The 18878-nt window shown below is 36.8% G+C and overlaps 1 protein-coding gene across 1 annotated transcript in view; it reads right to left on the reverse strand.

The window, feature by feature from the left end:
* LOC149288070 (5'-nucleotidase domain-containing protein 1-like) overlaps positions 1–11180 on the reverse strand; it is a 109822-nt gene extending 98642 nt beyond the window's left edge. Inside the window, exons 1-6 of the mRNA XM_089492213.1 lie at positions 11088–11180; positions 9707–9798; positions 8431–8502; positions 7723–7832; positions 4234–4313; positions 2829–2910 (exon numbers count right to left, since the gene is read on the reverse strand). Coding sequence (XP_089348339.1) covers positions 2829–2910; positions 4234–4313; positions 7723–7832; positions 8431–8502; positions 9707–9798; positions 11088–11180 — 529 coding nt within the window. The remainder of the gene's footprint in view (positions 1–2828; positions 2911–4233; positions 4314–7722; positions 7833–8430; positions 8503–9706; positions 9799–11087) is intronic.
* Positions 11181–18878: the final 7698 nt, after the last annotated feature.

Genomic DNA, 18878 nt, shown 5'->3' on the forward strand with positions numbered 1-18878 from the left:
GACATCCACTTACTATAACGCAGCTTGAGCCCTAAAAAAAAATCCAATAGTAGAAGCAACAGAGACAAAATTATTGTTTTACAGACAAAACATCTAGACGATGAAAGAAGTGAAATGACTGGACGATCTAAAGAGTTTATTAGCTCACGAGTGCAACCATGCACAAAATAAATGGGCTACAGGCAATATGCACTATTTTTTGTACGCAACGGTCTCCTCAAAATGAAATTTGTCCTGTACTCATTGTGAAGGTATCCTCTAAAAAGATAAGATCTATTACGAATAGTAAATTTGCTGTAAAATAAATGAATAAAATTAAAATAAAAAGTTTTTAACAAAACACAGGGCAAGAGAAAGCATTTTCTAAACTAAATATACCTCTAAATTAGGGTGCATTTAAATAATCTTGTTTTTTCTGAGGGTACAAATAAAAACTTGAAAAACTTGAATTTCTTTTGCAAAATGTAATTTTATATTTAGCTGGTTGCTCATTTTGTTTGGTTTTTAATCTGCACTGTTCTGGTTTAAATACCACATGCAATTTATATAATAGTCATATAGGTATTTTTCTCCTGTTTCATTGACTGCAATTTCAGTGTAAGTGTGTAATGTTCTTTTTTTCTTTTATTTAACAGAATTAGAGCATAGACAGCATTTCGGTGATACACTCTGAATGGATTACATGCCATTGCATTTTCTTAAGCCAACACAAAATGCATTAGGACTGTTTATGATAATTTAGCAAACCTTTTAATGTCTCTCTGACAATAATAAAACTGAACTAAAATTAGTATCTGCTTTTACTTTCTATTTTCAACATCATTAACCAGACTTTGTTGTCTAGCTATAATGATGTACTGTATGTGCTGAACAGTTAGTACATGAAGTTGTAAAATGAAGATCCTTGTCTGGGTTTTTCCTGCAAGAAAAGCAGAGCTGACCCTTCTTCATAATATATATTTTACAAAGTTATTCACTGTAACACATTTTTTTTTATTATGCCTGTGCTATGAAGTGATTCCATTTAAGGGAGCATAAACCTAATGACCAACGTGTAATTTTGCTGACAGTTAGCTTCCAGTTACCCTTCCCTAGGGCTTTTTACTTTTTCTATAGCTGTTAAGTATATTTTAAATAAAGAAAACTACACTTTTGGGTTAAGCAACACATATTTGTTATCCGACAACTGACATTTGTAATAACATCACTAAAAGCTTATTTCTTCATTAATATCTATTTTCGTTTAGGTTTGTGAAACAGATTAAACATTGCAAGTTTCATTGTTGGGTAAAAATTAATACACATAAAGTGATAGGAAATGTATTATCTAATTAGGAAATTATTTACAAATGTACTTCTTAAATCAAATACAATTTTAATATATAAACCTATTTCATATATACAGAACTAATTTGGGGGGCTATAAAATGAAAACCAGAAATTCTGTTCCATATTCTTTCCTTAGATGTATGAAGAGTTTGCATATCTAGCTATTCCTACCTATTTTATTGTCTTTCCTCCATAAAATAAAGGAACGCGAAACAAATGTGACAAAAAATAAAAAAATGAATAAAAAAAACAGTTTTGTACTTCTATGACATGTGGACAATGGTTTATTTAAAGTAGTCACCTTGGTCATTATATTAAACATGTTTGAGTTGTCTATCAACCTTGGTCATCTTTGAATTTGAAGAACTTTTTTTTAAATCTGAACTTTATTCAATCTGCAATCAAACCATCAACGGGATAAACGCAGGCTAAGGTTCTTATAAAATATTGTTTCTACTTTCTATATTGACCCATCTGAACAAAATAAAGAAACAATTAACATTTTAAAAACTACAGTTAAACTAACTAAATGGAGTTGTGATATTTGGGATGGAACACCTTTGTAGAATAGTCCACTGAAAATGCTCTAGAAACATTGCAGAAAACAGTAGGTTACTGGGTGTCCTTTTTACCAAAAAAAATGTATTATGTAATCAGCTAATAAAAAAAAATAAATTGGAATCACTTTGTTCAATAAATATATTGAGGCAGTAAGTTGCTATATGTAAATTGCTGTATTAGTTCCACATACTCTCAAAAAGTGGAACCAAGCCTGTTTTCCTTCAGGAGTTGAAATATTAATAATTTTTCATTTTTACTTTACAGAGAAATAATGCAGCTCAAATATAAACCTAATATTATCACTGGATACTACAATAGTCTAAATGGTGGATGTGTGTATATTCCCAGTGCAAAGAAGACTAACACATGATTATGGCATCCACTTACTGTAAAACTAATGTCATTGAGACATTCCGGTCAGACTTTGTCAGAGCTTCTTCAAACTGAATGTGCGTAGTCAGCACCAGTCCAACTCATGGTGTTTATTTAGGCAGCAAACCACAACTAGCTGCCATCTAAACTGGAATAGTTTTTAATGTCTTGGAACAAAAATCTATAGAAAGCAAAGTTAAGATCCCAGGCCAGCTCCAAGAAATAAGGTGAGCCGCCTATAAGGAACCACCAGACAGCTTCTTGTACACAGACATCCTTAATACTGCCCATTAACTCATAAATCAAACATTATTAAAGGCTTCACTATATATTACCATTTATATACAATTTCCATTTTGTATGCTAATATCCATGCAACTGGATAGCACATACTTTTATATTATTTGAATTAAGTTTTCAGTCTGGCTATTTTAATAGCTATAGTATGTTAACAATATCCCAGTTTTAAATCCACATACAGCACTGTATTTCCACAAAATAATTGGCATGACTATTTTTTTTTTTTTTTTAAAAGACTCACTAAAGATTTATTTCATGTGTCCTACCTTTAAAGGCTGAAGTTTTATAGTTGTGTTCTATTGCAGAAATCATATCCTTCCAGAAATCAAATGTCTTCTCTCCATCAGTCTTCTTATCAGAGACAAAATAATATTGAAATATTTTCTATGTAACATTAAGTTCAAGATACAGATAGTAAAGAATTCTACAAAAAATGTATACATCATCAGCTATAAAGTATAAATTATTTTTTAAATGATTTTCAAAGTGAGCCAAGCTATTTTTTCTACTTTTGAACTGAAAGCCCTACTATAACAATAGTATTAATTATGGAGGTTTGATATTTTATCATTTTAGATTTAATAATTATAACGTGTAAATATGTAGATAAAGTGTAAGATGTCCATATGGTAGTCTCACAGGGCCGGATTAATGGTGAAGCACACTTGTGTGTGTGCTTCAGATCATTGCCTTGCTGCAATACCACACTGTGCTTAAGCTTTAGGTCACAAATTGATAGCCAGACATTATCCTTCAGAGAGATGGTAGAGAGCAGAATTCAGGGTTCCATCAATTAGTGCAAGTTGTCTATGTCCTGAAACAGAAGTAGCCCCAGACCATCACACCGCCACCACCTTGTTTGATGTTGGTATAATGTTCTTATTGTAGAATGCTGTGTTAGCTTTACGCCAGATACAACGGTACCCATGTCTTCAAAAAGTTCCATTTTTGACTCATCAATCTACAGAATATTATGTCAAATGTCTTGGGGTCACAAGATGTTTTTTTCGCAAATGTGAAACAAGCCTTTATGTTTTTTGGTCAGCAATGGTTTACGCCTTGCAACTCTGATATGGATGTCATTTTTGCACAGTCCTTTTCTTATTGCAAGTTAAGGCCTGCAGTTCTTTACATGTTAGTCTGGGTTCTATTTTTACCTCCTGGATGAGTCGTTGATGTGCCCGAGGGGGGAATTTTGGTAGGCCGGACACTTCTGGGAAGGTTCACCAGTGTCCAAGTTTTTGGAGAAAACAGAGCTTGCTAAAGGGGCCCTTCCTGTATTCTTAGCTACACTAACAAAATTGTTCAAGGCCTACCAAACGGGAAAATGTGCCAATAACAACACTCAAAGGCTGAGTAGTGAATAATCCTAGTTTTGGGTATTCAACTACTCATTTTAAGTTTAGCAAAGCCAGTGTGGCAGCATCTTTCATTGCTTGCATTCAGCATTTAGTAAAAGTGAAACCTTCTACGTTTTCATAGCATAACTCTTAATAGAACAGGGAGATTTTATGAACATAGTAAAAGAGATGTTAGAAGTGCAGCCTTAAAAAGGAATTAGATTACTACTAGAACAAAAACCTACATTTAAAAGTAGACATGAACTGTTAGTGAAAAGGTTAGTTATATTATCCGTCAATAAAGTTTTGAAATTTGCTAGGAACTACTTACCGTTTCTAAAGTATCAACAATTTTGGCACATAAGAGGGCTCCAGGCAAATCAAAATAGTTGTCATAAAAGTAGTATTTAGCTGCCAAAACAAAAGCAAATTAAACAATGTTTATTTTCTTGACAGAGAAATAGCTAATGCTTATATTATAGGAACAAATTTGTAAATATTGTTTGGCCATTTACCTAAATATAACTGAGTTAGTTCTCCCAGAAATCCATCTTATACAAAAGGTTAACAAATATATAAACAACTTCTGGTTACCTTAAAGTAAAGCGTTTCAGTAAAAACTACAAAGTGATGTTTGCAAAAGAGGCTTATTCAAACTAGCAGTATGTTTAAGCCCTACAGTTATAATATACAAAAGACTGCATGTCAAATTATCAAATATTTTAGTGAATGAAGGTTGAAGTAAAGGGAGCTTATATTTTTGCATTATACCGTATTTGCTCGATTATAAGACAAGTTTTTTTTCCAGAGCAAATGATCTGAAAAATACCCATCGTCTTATTATCGGGGTCGTCTTATAAATCAGACCTCAAATAGTTCTGACTATGAGACTAAGATCCAGATCCCCCGCAGTGCTGCAGGGGACCTGGATCCTCCTGTCTTATGCCCCCTCCCCCAACTTACCAGTGCTTCTGAGTCCCTGGTGCGTAGCCAGGGGCAGCATGTAGACGTCTACGAATCGCGTAGACAACTTCCGCTGCAGCCGGAAGGAGGTGCGGTTAGCAGCGGGGGTTGTCTGCGTCCACCGGTGCAGGGAATTCTCTCTGGCAGTCGGAGGGTGTATGCGCGATGGACGCAGACAACCCCGCTGCTAACCGCACCTCCTTCAGGCTACAGCGGACGTTGCCTACGCGAACTGCGTAGACGTCTACCTGCTGCCCAGACAACACCGTTCTGAGACAGAAGCACCGGTAAGTGTGTGTGTGGGGGGGGTTAACCCTCTATATGCCACTGTGCCCCATGATATGCCTTTTGACCCCTTATGTGCTACTCTGCTTCCAGAAATGCCTTAGTGTGGCATATAGGGGTTAAAAGGCATATTATGGGGCAGAGTGGCATAAAGGGAGGCATAAGGGATTTCTGTAGGCAGAGTGCTCTACAAAATGCCTTTTAACCCCCTTAATGCCACTCTGCCTCCAGAAATGCCTAATAAAAAAAAAAAAAAATCAGGGGTCATTTTAAAATTGGTTGTCGGATGCCCACATTTACTCTCACGCACTCATTCACTCTCTCTCATACACTCTGAATTTGCCGACCACTTCCATGTCTCACAATCCATTTCCGTGTCTTGCATCTTCCTGTTCTCCTTTCTTCTCTTTTTCTCTGTTATTTCTTCGTCCGCATCACTATGGACATAGCCTCTGGTGATGTCCTCTCCACCGGCAAAACGGAGGAACGTCTGGTGATGTCCTCTCCCCCAATCGGGGGGAGGACGTCACCAGAAGCTCCGACATTTTGGCGGACGTTTACACAGGGTTATCTTAGGTCAAAATGGTGGAGCTTCCAGTGATTTCCTCTATCCTGACCCCACGCAATTTTGTCAGGAGGTTATGTCCTCGGAGATGCAGAGGAAGAAAGAAGAGTGAAAAGAGAAGAGAGAACAAGATGATGCGAGACGGCAGAGAAGGTAGGAAGACATTCAGTGTCAGAGTGAAGAAAAAAAAACAACAAAAAAAACTTTGGACCAAAATTTGTAGCCTTTTGCTTTGTTTTCATCAGTTTTATGAGCAGTTTGGCCTAGTTTTCCTATGAATCGGCCAATTTTGTTAAATTTGCAATTGTTACGAATCCAAAGGCACAAGTTTAGTAAGTACATAGGTACTAGCTTAGGTGTCTCTTAATAAAATAGCATCAAATAGTTGATCCTTTCACTCCCCCTGTGTCTCTCTCCAGTTCTTTGTGCTATATTTATTTACTCTCATTCCCTTTTTCTTTCTCCTCTTATCACCCCCTCTTTCATGCTTTTATCTTTTATCGCTCCCTCTCTTTCTTTATTCTTTCTCCTCAGTTGATCTCTTATTTTTTCTGTCTTTTGCTCTCTTCCTTCTCTCTCAATATCGCCACTGTTCTATTTACTCTATCCTTCTCTTTTTCTCCCTCTCTTCCTCTCTCTTTACTATTTTTTCTCTATTTTTATCAGATCAATATTTTACTCTAAAAATTATATATATGTGTACATATATATATATTTTAAGTTCAAAATTTACATAATTCTAGATACATGTGTGCATTATATGTTTAAATCAGTGTAACGGTCAGAATTTTCGACAATGCGGATTATAAATTCACATAGCTCCATCTAGTGGTTAAAAAAAGACATCTGACATTTAGTTTTGCAATAAAATCAGATGCTACAAGAAAAATGTGTCTATGAAGAAGATTAGATCTTTTCTTTAACTACAAATTAAAAAGGTTTACTTCTTATACTATTATATACACACACACACATTGTTGCAATTTTCAATCCTTATCTATCTGGTTGATTGTTTTAGATCAGTATGGGAAGGCTTAATAAGCATTTAGCCGTCTACCAAATTTAAGAGCCTGAAAGGAACACATACTTAGACTTCAGTATTATAGCAATACATTATATTTATTTTTACAGCACCAACATAATCCTTTATTAACCTACAACACTGCTGTAATAGGGGGACAAGAAACAACAATGTTAAAACTGATCATATACAATTTGATAATAAGATTAACACAAGCTAGTACAGAAGGATAAAAAGGTCCAGCTTTTGTGAGTTTACAATCTATTAGGATGATAAGAGGATAAAATATTGAGTGACAGCTGTAATGTTTATGAGGTACATGGTTACTAGAACTCCTTTCGCCACACAGCTCTTATGTGAATACTGACCTTCCATTCCTTTAAGGATCGAATCTAAAATCCTGACTCTAAAAGACCTTTCTTGGTTCTCTCCCCTCAGATTCCTGCCCTATTTACAAAATACTTCCCCACAAGGCTTTTTGTCCACTTTGTGTCCTGTAGTTCTTCCTCACTGTGCTTACAAGACCATTCTAATGTACATTTAGCTTTCAACTTCCAAAAATCCATAGCCAAAAAACAAGCAACAACCTGTTACCACCTTTCCCTTTGTAGAGTTTCCTGCAAGTAGTTCTTCCTGGATCTTGGGATAGGACACATACATTTTCATTTACCTTTTTTCTGTCTATATACATATTGTTAATAATAATTAAGATAAGTCAATCTCTTTTGCCTAACATTTTGAATGCTATTTTTTACTACTGTCATTCCTACAGTTCTCAGTAAACCCCCTTTATAGATCATTTATAGATCCATATACAGACATTTCTGATGGGGCTATTGGAATACTTTATACTGTATGTCTATACAACAGAAGTGTATATTCACTGTATATGCTCTAGACCAATAAGAATATTCATTCTCCACCAACCATCATGCTTGCTTCAGGGAAATCATGCAACAGGAATCACCTAAAATACTGAGTTGTACCTGAACGTGCATAAGTTCCATTAATTGCTTTGAAATGTTTCCACTCCCTCTTCTCTCCATATGCTTCCTCGATCTGTTCAGCAGACATTGTCTTGGTGCCATGGCATGCCCTGTTAATGTAAAATTCACACAGTGATCCTGAAAATCACGATATGATCAGTAATCAATCCAAAGGCATGCATATGCGCTTTATAAAAAATAATTTAATCCTTTTAGTGGAAGGATAAGTATTGTATTTTCAAGAATGCACAGCCCGCTTATTTCCCCATCTCCAAAAGCTTAGTTGGTCCACACATGTTCCATCTCTTCTGAACATGTGAAGTCAGCTGCCTGCCAGAAGATACCTTAACAAGCAGTGTTTCTCATTGTAACCTCATATGTGTTTATGCAGACAGAGCTAACAAAGCATACACAATTTGTTCTTACTATTTCTTAACAATAATAGCAAAGGGAGAACAACTGCCCTTTGGTAACACTACCCTAATGTCACTTGGCAAACAATGCATCTTAGTTTGGGAAGTCTTGGAGGTAAGACTTGCATTTCAATGATATAACTCTTCATAATACAACAATGATATAGCTCTTCATCATACAAAACATGTGTGTATGCAAGCTGTTTTTTGTGTATAGTCAAAGTATTATTTACAGAGGAAAGAAATATGACTAAGCAGCGGAAAAGTAATTCCAAGAAATTGCTACTAAGCATACCTGAGAATAGTTCCATCAGCTCCAAGCTTTAAAAAGTTTCCTTTTTCCAAATCCAGAACCAAACCTTTGGAGCTAAGGAAATCAGTAGAGACAAAACATCTTACTACAGCTTGGGATGACACAAGTTTGAATCTCATGTGAGCACACATGATAAGGTAATTCAAATCCTGAACATGAAATACATTAAAACATTCGTTCTATATTCTTATATTCTACCTAAGGTGGCATCATACAAAGCCTGCCCAAGGCACAGCAAAACAGAACAAAGCAAAAATCTAACAATACATTACTTAAATGTATACTGTACAGTTGTGCTCAAAGGTTTGCACACCCTGGCAACAATTGTGAAATGTTGGCAATGATTTTGAAGATATGACTAATCATGGAAAAAATACTGCAAGGCAAGTGATCATATGAAGCTATTTATTATCACATATGTCCTTGGCTCCTTATGAAATCATAATATATGATAACAGATATGATCCAAATGGCTCTGATCAAAAGTTTACATACCCTTGAATGTTTGGCCTTGTTACAGACACACAAGGTGACACACACAGGTTAAAATGGCAGATAAAGGTTAATTTCCCACAATTATAAATTGTGCATAAATAGCCAATGAGTTTGTTAGCTCTCACGTGGATGCACTAAGCAGGCTAGATACTGAGTCATGGGGAGCAGGAAAGAACTGTCAAAAGACCTGCGTAACAAGGTAATGGATATAAAAAAGCATCCAAAGCCTTTTAAATGCCAGTCAACACTTTTATTGAAACCAGGTTTCTTGATACCAAGCCATGGTCAGGTAGACCAAGAAAAATTTCAGTCACAGCTGCCCGAAGAATTGTTTGGGATACAAAAAACACCCACAAGTAACCTCAGGAGAAATACAGGCTGCTCTGGGAAAAGACGGTATGGTTGTTTCAAGGAGCAGAATACAATACTTGAACAAAAATGAGCTGCATGGTCGAGTTGCCAGAAAGAAGCCTTTACTGCGCCAACGTCACAAAAAAACGCGGTTACAATATGTCTGACAAAACCTTGACACCGCTCACAGATTCTGGCACACGTGCAGTTATTGCAAGACGACCAAAGACTTTGCATGACCTGGAGGCATTTTGCCATGAGGAAAGGGCAGCTATACCACCTGCAAGAACTTCGGGCCTCATAGGCAACTGTTACAAAAGACTGCATGCTTTCATTGATGCTATACTTTGTTCAAACACCACAAGCCACCCAAACTTACGTATGGAGATGCAGAAATGTTTGCAGGGCTTACCAGAAATCCCATTCTTCAGGTGCAACAGACAGCAACTCTTCACTGTAACCTTTTTCAGCCACCAAATACTGAGCAAAACTGTCATAAATGAGCTGAATGAAACAGTAAAATATGTAACACTTTTAAGAGAGACAAAAACACTAAAGCAGACATCCATAAGTAAATACATTTGTGCAATGTGTTAGTAAAAAATCATTGTGATCACCGCAAAACCTTGTCTGTACTCACATAGGAGTTTTTACCATTGGTAGCATGAACAGGTTGATTGTTAAATGTATTCCATTCTTAAACAAAACACACAAAATGAAAGAATACAATTAAAACAAATGTGTATTTTTCTCACATACTAAAATGAAACACAACATAAAACTAGCTTTCACTGGGTTTAAAATCTGAAGGATATCTATAAAAGGCTACACAAGAAAATGAACGTTTGGGAATATTTGACTCTTGACTGTCACTATGCAGGTCATCTGTCAGATGTCTTCATTTTCTCAATTGAAGAAAATTATATGTGAATGTTTCCTGCTTCAGAGTCCACGAACATATCCTGCCAGATTAGATCCATGTGGAATAGCAGAAGCTGGAACACATGTGTACTTGTTTTGCCAAACATAATGGCCAATGTAAGTTTGCCCTAGCAACTTAATAACAGTGAACATCAACAATGAAAACAAAGGTAGAGGTACCATATTTCAAAAAATAAAGTGTCCAGCAGCCTTGTTGTGTCTATAGGACAAAAGAGAAATCAAAATCTTTAACATTTCACTATGGGCCATGGTGGAATATAGTGTGTTTTTTGGTAGTTACTTATGGGAGTATTATTATTGAGATACAACACAAACTGGATGATATCTTAAAATAATAGGTTTGTGTATTTGAATGACCTACGTGTAATACAGACTGTTTGGCATGAGTCCCTTTCTGGGAAGATGAAAGACAAAAGTGTACCATTTTCAAATGCAGGTGGTTGCTGTTATTACATAAAATATAATGTGTATCACATCACCCTGAGACATTAAGGGAAAGGTGCAGGGTTTCAGTTTCAGAAACACAATTCATTGACTTTACTGACTCCCATACAACTGTACTGCATGCCCCCAATGCTTTCATTCCCGGCAGCAAGGGTCACTATTTAACCTTGTTGGATCTCATTGGAAACAATAGCACGATGGCCTGCTAAAAAGGCTAACATTCATCAAGCTAAAAGTGATCACTTCACAAAAAAACATACTGCAAAACATTTGGAGACTGAAGATAATGTCAAAACATCATTGACATTACTTCTTTTAAATATGAATGTAAGCTCTGGAGAATGGACTATGCTGTCTAGATAAATATTAAGGGTGTTGAAAAATATGCTGCTATTTGGTGTACTCACCTTGTTGGATTCCCGCAGCTTGTACTGGCAAAGAGTGTGGTCCAGGTCAAAACCAATGATGTCACAGTCAGAGACTGAAAAGCAATCGGTCATTTTTAAGCAGACGAGATGGAAATGCAGGATCTGCGTGTAAAGCCTTGGCCAATAGTGGCTTGCGTCAAGTAATTTCACTTGTCTTCCAAATCTTGATAACTTAACTACAGTGATGAATACCGACAACTGCACATATCACTTCAGGATGGTTTTGACATTTTTGTCTCCAAGCTGCTGTGAGGTCACACAATAAAAAATACCTGTGCAATAAAAGATTCATCATTTCAGAAAAGCATTGTATTAGCTGCCTATTTAAAGTGAGACAAATATTGTTTTAGAAAAATCATAACTGTGTATGAACTGGCCACACCAAACATCTCAAGCAACTGAATTGTTTTTCGGATGTGACAATCAAAGAATAGTTAACACATGATATATATACGGTATTTTGTTCTGTGCTTTGCTTGACATTTCTACTAGTTTGTGGTCTCTGGTCAATCTGATGATTGCAAGGAATCATTGGCTACGTTGGACATAGGTGCTCATAATTAAAAAAAAAAAAAAGTGCAGAACATTGGTAAAAAAGTCTTTTCTTAAGGCATTCCTCAAAAAACACACTTTTACTACTGGATAACTCTCCCTCATTTAGCACCAAATGACACGGATAAAAAGGTCACCAGGTCTCCAAAAACTAATATCTTTTTCTATTCTATTTTTTTCTATTTCTCTGCACTTTAGGGAACATCTTGGTTTTCTACAGCTGCTTTTCTGTTCATGCTATTGCTATTTTTTTTTGTTATTTCTACACAAAAATATGCAATAGCCATGCAAGCATAAACACTGCAAAAAATTCAGTAACAAACTAAAAAAAAAAAAAAAAAAAAAAAAAAATCACAGCAGCACGAGATATAAGCACATACATGACTTAACCACATTTTGGGGTTTATGAAACATATAGTAATACATAGGATGGTTGATATACATGATTCTTCAGGACTACAACATTGGGATTGCTAACATCAATTACTATTATTTGGGATAATAACGGGGCTTTTCATATGCAAAGGAAATCAATTTGTTTAAAGGAAGTGTTTGACTTAATGAACAAGTCTATTCCTGAAATAGTTCACAGAAATACTGCACAGCTTCAGTGAAATTAGGCTCTCTGGCCATCCTTAAGGTGACAGCGATTGAAACACATTCAGTAATATTTTGTAACGTCCCCACCATTAAAGATCTCCTGATCTGTCTCTATTGCAATATTAATGGCACCTCTTCATCTTTTAACTGAAATTTAAATTCAATTAAAAAATTAAACAACCTGCTTTTATCAATGAACCTGCGTTTCCACTGCAACAAAGGGGCCTGATTGTAGGTGCTAATTTTATCCTAATCATAATTAAACAGAAATAACTATTGCATTCAATTGAATGCCAGACTTTTTTTCTTCCAATTCAAGTTCGTCCCCTTTTAATGCATTGAGGGCATCCCTAAGTATTAGGTAATAAAGCGCATAAATTCACCTCACGCATAAATATGTCTTCAGTCCTTACAATAAAGGAAATGTAACAAAGGCCTTTTTAAAAGCAAAACAAGCAATATTTCATGGGGGGGGGGGGTTTACTGTGTATGCCTATATACTGTCATTTCACCTGCAGCTCCACCCGCCTCCCCCATCCTCTCATGCCGCAGAATGGGAACACTGTGCAAAGGGCAGGGACACCCGTTTCACTGAAGCGACTTGAGCCATGAGGTAAATGACAGCCTCACCTTACCTGCTGAGAGAGGTAGCCTAGAGAGCGCGGCAGGCTAATTGATCGTCACAATCTCTAGATCCTCCCCTACGTACAATGAACAGCCCGGCCTCGGGGAACAATTACACAGACGTCACGTGACGTCCTCTTGGCATCCAATGACCACGTGTTTCGAGGACGGGCTTGCCGCTGCAGCAGAAGCAAGCGTACGGAAGCCGCCAGGTCTCAAACCTTCGGTATGCGACATGTTTAGGAGTGTCGTTATACGCCGTTATAAATAGGTGCCGAGATTTCCGAGTTCACGCTCCTTGGTGGGGAATGGACATGCAGCTGAGTGTCTGGTGTGTTCACGGAGGGGGGCGTCTATCCAGGGTGCTGAAACCATTTTGTTGAGGCACAGGAAAGCTCATACATGCATTCTCAATCTTGTTTATACCGCACTTCTAATGATTCGTTGTGGTAAATAATCTCGAGTTACAAAATACCTTGGGTTTGCAGGACATGTGCTCAGGAGTACTTTTTTCACACTGGCTACTGCTTCAGATTTTGTGGGTCATTATAGCAGTTGTGATGATGCTAGGCCCCAGTTAATAAGCGCTGCATTGATCTTCACACTTATGTGAGTCTCTGAAGTTGGTTTAGGTATTCCCCATTTTCACTGCCAATTCCAGCATTCATCCCGATGTCGCTAATTTTAACCCATGGTGCTGCTCACTGGAGTCAAGCTATCAGACAGTTTCAAATCAGTGGTCATGCCATCAGACGCTTTTTCTTAAGATTAGCAAAAGGTGCCTTAGACCTGGAAATGTGATAATAATCATATAATGTTACAATTTTTAGTGGATTTTGCAGAGTTCTCACACAAATATTTCTCCCTGCAAAATTAGATACGTTTATTAAACAAATTAAAGGTAAATATCCGCTCATTTCTAGCAAATTACCTTTTATAACATTTCTGCATATATTACAAAATTCCACCGTTGGACCAACACATTTACACTGCACATATCTCACACACACACCCCTATATAATATCTTACAATATGGTGCATTTTTACTGTGGAAATTAAAAATATAGCACCCCAAATAGCAGTGCAGTACTTGATAAATGTCATATTTCAACATTCTACATGGAATTAAAAAAAATTCCCCCATTGGACCAATACAGTTACACTGCAGATATCTCAAACACATGCCCCTCTATTATTTCTGAGAATATGGTGCATTTTTACTGTGGAAATTTAAAGCTATAGCGCCCCAAATATCATCCCAGTAGACAGCAACTGGCATTTTTCAGCATTCTACAGAGAGTTAAAAAAAAATTCCCCATTGGACCAATACAGTTACACTGCAGATATCTCAAACACATGCCCCTCTATTATTTCTGACAATATGGTGCATTTTTACTGTGGAAATTTAAAGCTATAGTGCCCCAAATATCATCCCAGGAGACAGCAACTGGCATTTTTCAGCATTCTACAGAGGGTTAAAAAAAAATTCCCCATTGGACCAATACAGTCACACTGCACATATCTCAAACACAACCCCCTCTATTATTTCTGAGAATATGGTGCATTTTTACTGTGGAAATTTAAAGCTATAGCGCCCCAAATATCATCCCAGGAGACAGCAACTGGCATTTTTCAGCATTCTACAGAGAGTTAAAAAAAATTCCCCATTGGACCAATACAGTTACACTGCAGATATCTCAAACACATGCCCCTCTATTATTTCTGAGAATATGGTGCATTTTTACTGTGGAAATTTAAAGCTATAGCGCCCCAAATATCATCCCAGGAGACAGCAACTGGCATTTTTCAGCATTCTACAGAGGGTTAAAAAAAAAATTCCCCATTGGACCAATACAGTTACACTGCAGATATCTCAAACACATGCCCCTCTATTATTTCTGAGAATATGGTGCATTTTTACTGTGGAAATTTAAAGCTATAGCGCCCCAAATATCATCCCAGGAGACAGCAACTGGCATTTTTCAGCATTCTACAGAGGGTTAAAAAAAAATTCCCCATTGGACCCATACAGTTACACTGCACATATCTCAAACACAACCCCCTCTATTATTTCTGAGAATATGGTGCATTTTTACTATGGAAATTTAAAGCTATAGCGCCCCAAATATCATCCCAGGAGACAGCAACTGGCATTTTTCAGCATTCTACAGAGAGTTAAAAAAAAATTCCCCATTGGACCAATACAGTTACACTGCAGATATCTCAAACACATGCCCCTCTATTATTTCTGAGAATATGGTGCATTTTTACTGTGGAGATTTAAAGCTATAGTGCCCCAAATATCATCCCAGGAGACAGCAACTGGCATTTTTCAGCATTCTACAGAGGGTTAAAAAAAAATTCCCCATTGGACCAATGCAGTTACACTGCACATATCTCAAACACAACCCCCTCTATTATTTCTGAGAATATGGTGCATTTTTACTGTGGAAATTTAAAGCTATAGCGCCCCAAATATCATCCTAGGAGACAGCAACTGGCATTTTTCAGCATTCTACAGAGAGTTAAAAAAAAATTCCCCATTGGACCAATACAGTTACACTGCAGATATCTCAAACACATGCCCCTCTATTATTTCTGAGAATATGGTGCATTTTTACTGTGGAAATTTAAAGCTATAGTGCCCCAAATATCATCCCAGGAGACAGCAACTGGCATTTTTCAGCATTCTACAGAGGGTTAAAAAAAATTCCCCATTGGACCAATACAGTTACACTGCACATATCTCAAACACAACCCCCTCTATTATTTCTGAGAATATGGTGCATTTTTACTGTGGAAATTTAAAGCTATAGCGCCCCAAATATCATCCCAGGAGACAGCAACTGGCATTTTTCAGCATTCTACAGAGGGTTAAAAAAAAATTCCCCATTGGACCAATACAGTTACACTGCAGATATCTCAAACACATGCCCCTCTATTATTTCTGAGAATATGGTGCATTTTTACTGTGGAAATTTAAAGCTATAGCGCCCCAAATATCATCCCAGTAGACAGCAACTGGCATTTTTCAACATTCTACAGAGAGTTAAAAAAAAATTCCCCATTGGACCAATACAGTTACACTGCAGATATCTCAAACACATGCCCCTCTATTATTTCTGAGAATATGGTGCATTTTTACTGTGGAAATTTAAAGCTATAGTGCCCCAAATATCATCCCAGGAAACGGCAACTGGCATTTTTCAGCATTCTACAGAGGGTTAAAAAAAAATTCCCCATTGGACCAATACAGTTACACTGCACATATCTCAAACACAACCCCCTCTATTATTTCTGAGAATATGGTGTATTTTTACTGTGGAAATTTAAAGCTATAGTGCCCCAAATATCATCCCAGGAGACAGCAACTGGCATTTTTCAGCATTCTACAGAGAGTTAAAAAAAAATTCCCCATTGGACCAATACAGTTACACTGCAGATATCTCAAACACATGCCCCTCTATTATTTCTGAGAATATGGTGCATTTTTACTGTGGAAATTTAAAGCTATAGTGCCCCAAATATCATCCCAGGAGACAGCAACTGGCATTTTTCAGCATTCTACAGAGGGTTAAAAAAAAATTCCCCATTGGACCAATACAGTTACACTGCACATATCTCAAACACAACCCCCTCTATTATTTCTGAGAATATGGTGCATTTTTACTGTGGAAATTTAAAGCTATAGCGCCCCAAATATCATCCCAGGAGACAGCAACTGGCATTTTTCAGCATTCTACAGAGGGTTAAAAAAAAATTCCCCATTGGACCAATACAGTTACACTGCAGATATCTCAAACACATGCCCCTCTATTATTTCTGAGAATATGGTGCATTTTTACTGTGGAAATTTAAAGCTATAGCGCCCCAAATATCATCCCAGTAGACAGCAACTGACATTTTTCAGCATTCTACAGAGGGTTAAAAAAAATTCCCCCATTGGACCAATACAGTTACACTGCAGATATCTCAAACACAACCCCCTCTATTATTTCTGAGAATATGGTGCATTTTTACTGTGGAAATTTAAAGCTATAGCGCCCCAAATATCATCCCAATAGACAGCAACTGGCATTTTTCAGCATTCTACAGAGGGTTAAAAAAAATTCCCCCATTGGACCAATACAGTTACACTGCACATATCTCAAACACATGCCCCTCTATTATTTCTGAGAATATGGTGCATTTTTACTGTGGAAATTTAAAGCTATAGCGCCCCAAATATCATCCCAGTAGACAGCAACTGGCATTTTTCAGCATTCTACAGAGGGTTAAAAAAAAATTCCCCATTGGACCAATACAGTTACACTGCAGATATCTCAAACACATGCCCCTCTATTATTTCTGAGAATTTGGTGCATTTTTACTGTGGAAATTTAAAGCTATAGTGCCCCAAATATCATCCCAGGAGACATCAACTGGCATTTTTCAACATTCTACAGAGAGTTAAAAAAAAATTCCCCATTGGACCAATACAGTTACACTGCAGATATCTCAAACACAACCCCCTCTATTATTTCTGAGAATATGGTGCATTTTTACTGTGGAAATTTAAAGCTATAGCGCCCCAAATATCATCCCAGGAGACAGCAACTGGCATTTTTCAGCATTCTACAGAGAGTTAAAAAAAATCTGGCTATTGTACCTCTTCCCGAGTTTTGTCTAAAGGCTGTCTTGTACAGCGGGCAATTACTTTCAAGGGATCCATGTATAAAGTGGATGTAGAGGCAAAGGTGATAATTGTTAACCTTATTTGCATGCGCCTACCCGGAATCCCTTGTGGTTGTCGAAGCACCATGAGATTACTGAGGGAAAAACAAGCCTTCTGGCTTGTCTGGTGTCTGTAGATGAGTGTTTAATAATACTTCTACTACCTGTTAAAATAACAAAGAAATTATTTTTTCTTCATGCAGTACCTTCTTTTCCCCACAAGATAGAGCTTTAATCTCCCTGTGTAAACCATGTAATTATTATACAGGTTCATGTTGTAAATGCCTTCAGGAAAATGTAGCTTTACTACCTCTTCTGTTTACATTTTTTCTAAAGCAATGAGGAAGCATACAACATTTAAAATAACATTATAATTAATAATATATAAAGCGAATACAGGCTCACAAGTAGAGGAGAGGCCCTGCTCTTGCAAGCTTACAGTCTATCAAAGGGTTTTCAAGCTAATAAAATATATACTTAGTTGGTTAAAGGGACCTGTTTACAAGCTTACCTAGTGCAACACTTCATCAATGCAGCAAGTGCTGCATGCAGTATCACATTCACTACCCCTGGATTTATTTTGGGAAAACAAAAGCTTTTTTCTGTAATTCTTGCAAAAACTAAACAACTATGATGGACAGTTGTGCCTTGGTATAAGTTGTGCAGAAGGGTTGACTACTATTTCTGTAGGTTGTGTCTCAGGGGTGTTACGGTGGGCTCAAGAAAATCATTTTATTTATTCCAGGCCACACCCATGTAAAATTATATACATCAATAAATATTAACAATTCAAAAGTAATTATTTCATGATTGTGTATTTATTTCAAGAGGGCATTGACTGACCATTCTGTTTTTTACTGAATAGTAAGAAAAATGGTGGTTTTAACATCAGTCCACAGAGAACAGTTTTTTTCATGGGTCACAGGTACTAGGCTGTTAAAAGTTAATGATTTTCAATAAATACTGTCTGAGTTAAAATTGCCGTTGGGACATTTATTCCCTGCTAATATTAAGCTGCTATAAAATAATTTTGATTGGATGGGGAAAAAAACTTTTTTTTTAAGCATTTAGAAGTGTGCGTATTTTTCTCAAAGTGAAAATGTCAGTCAGGCAATAAGTGATTATTTTACCTTTTCTAGTGCAACCATTTGCTGCATATATCCAGCCCTGTGTGTCTAAAATAAAGCAGTCTTCAGCAAGTCAGCGGAGGTAGTCGGTAGGACTATCCAGCTCCGTGACAATGTTAATTTCAGCAGCATAGTTAGCACCTGTAACCAGTG

Source organism: Sceloporus occidentalis, unplaced genomic scaffold (assembly GCF_023333645.1).
Source record: "Sceloporus occidentalis isolate IW3139 unplaced genomic scaffold, rSceOcc1.0.p SCAF_54, whole genome shotgun sequence".
Classification (NCBI taxonomy): Eukaryota; Metazoa; Chordata; class Lepidosauria; order Squamata; family Phrynosomatidae; genus Sceloporus; species Sceloporus occidentalis.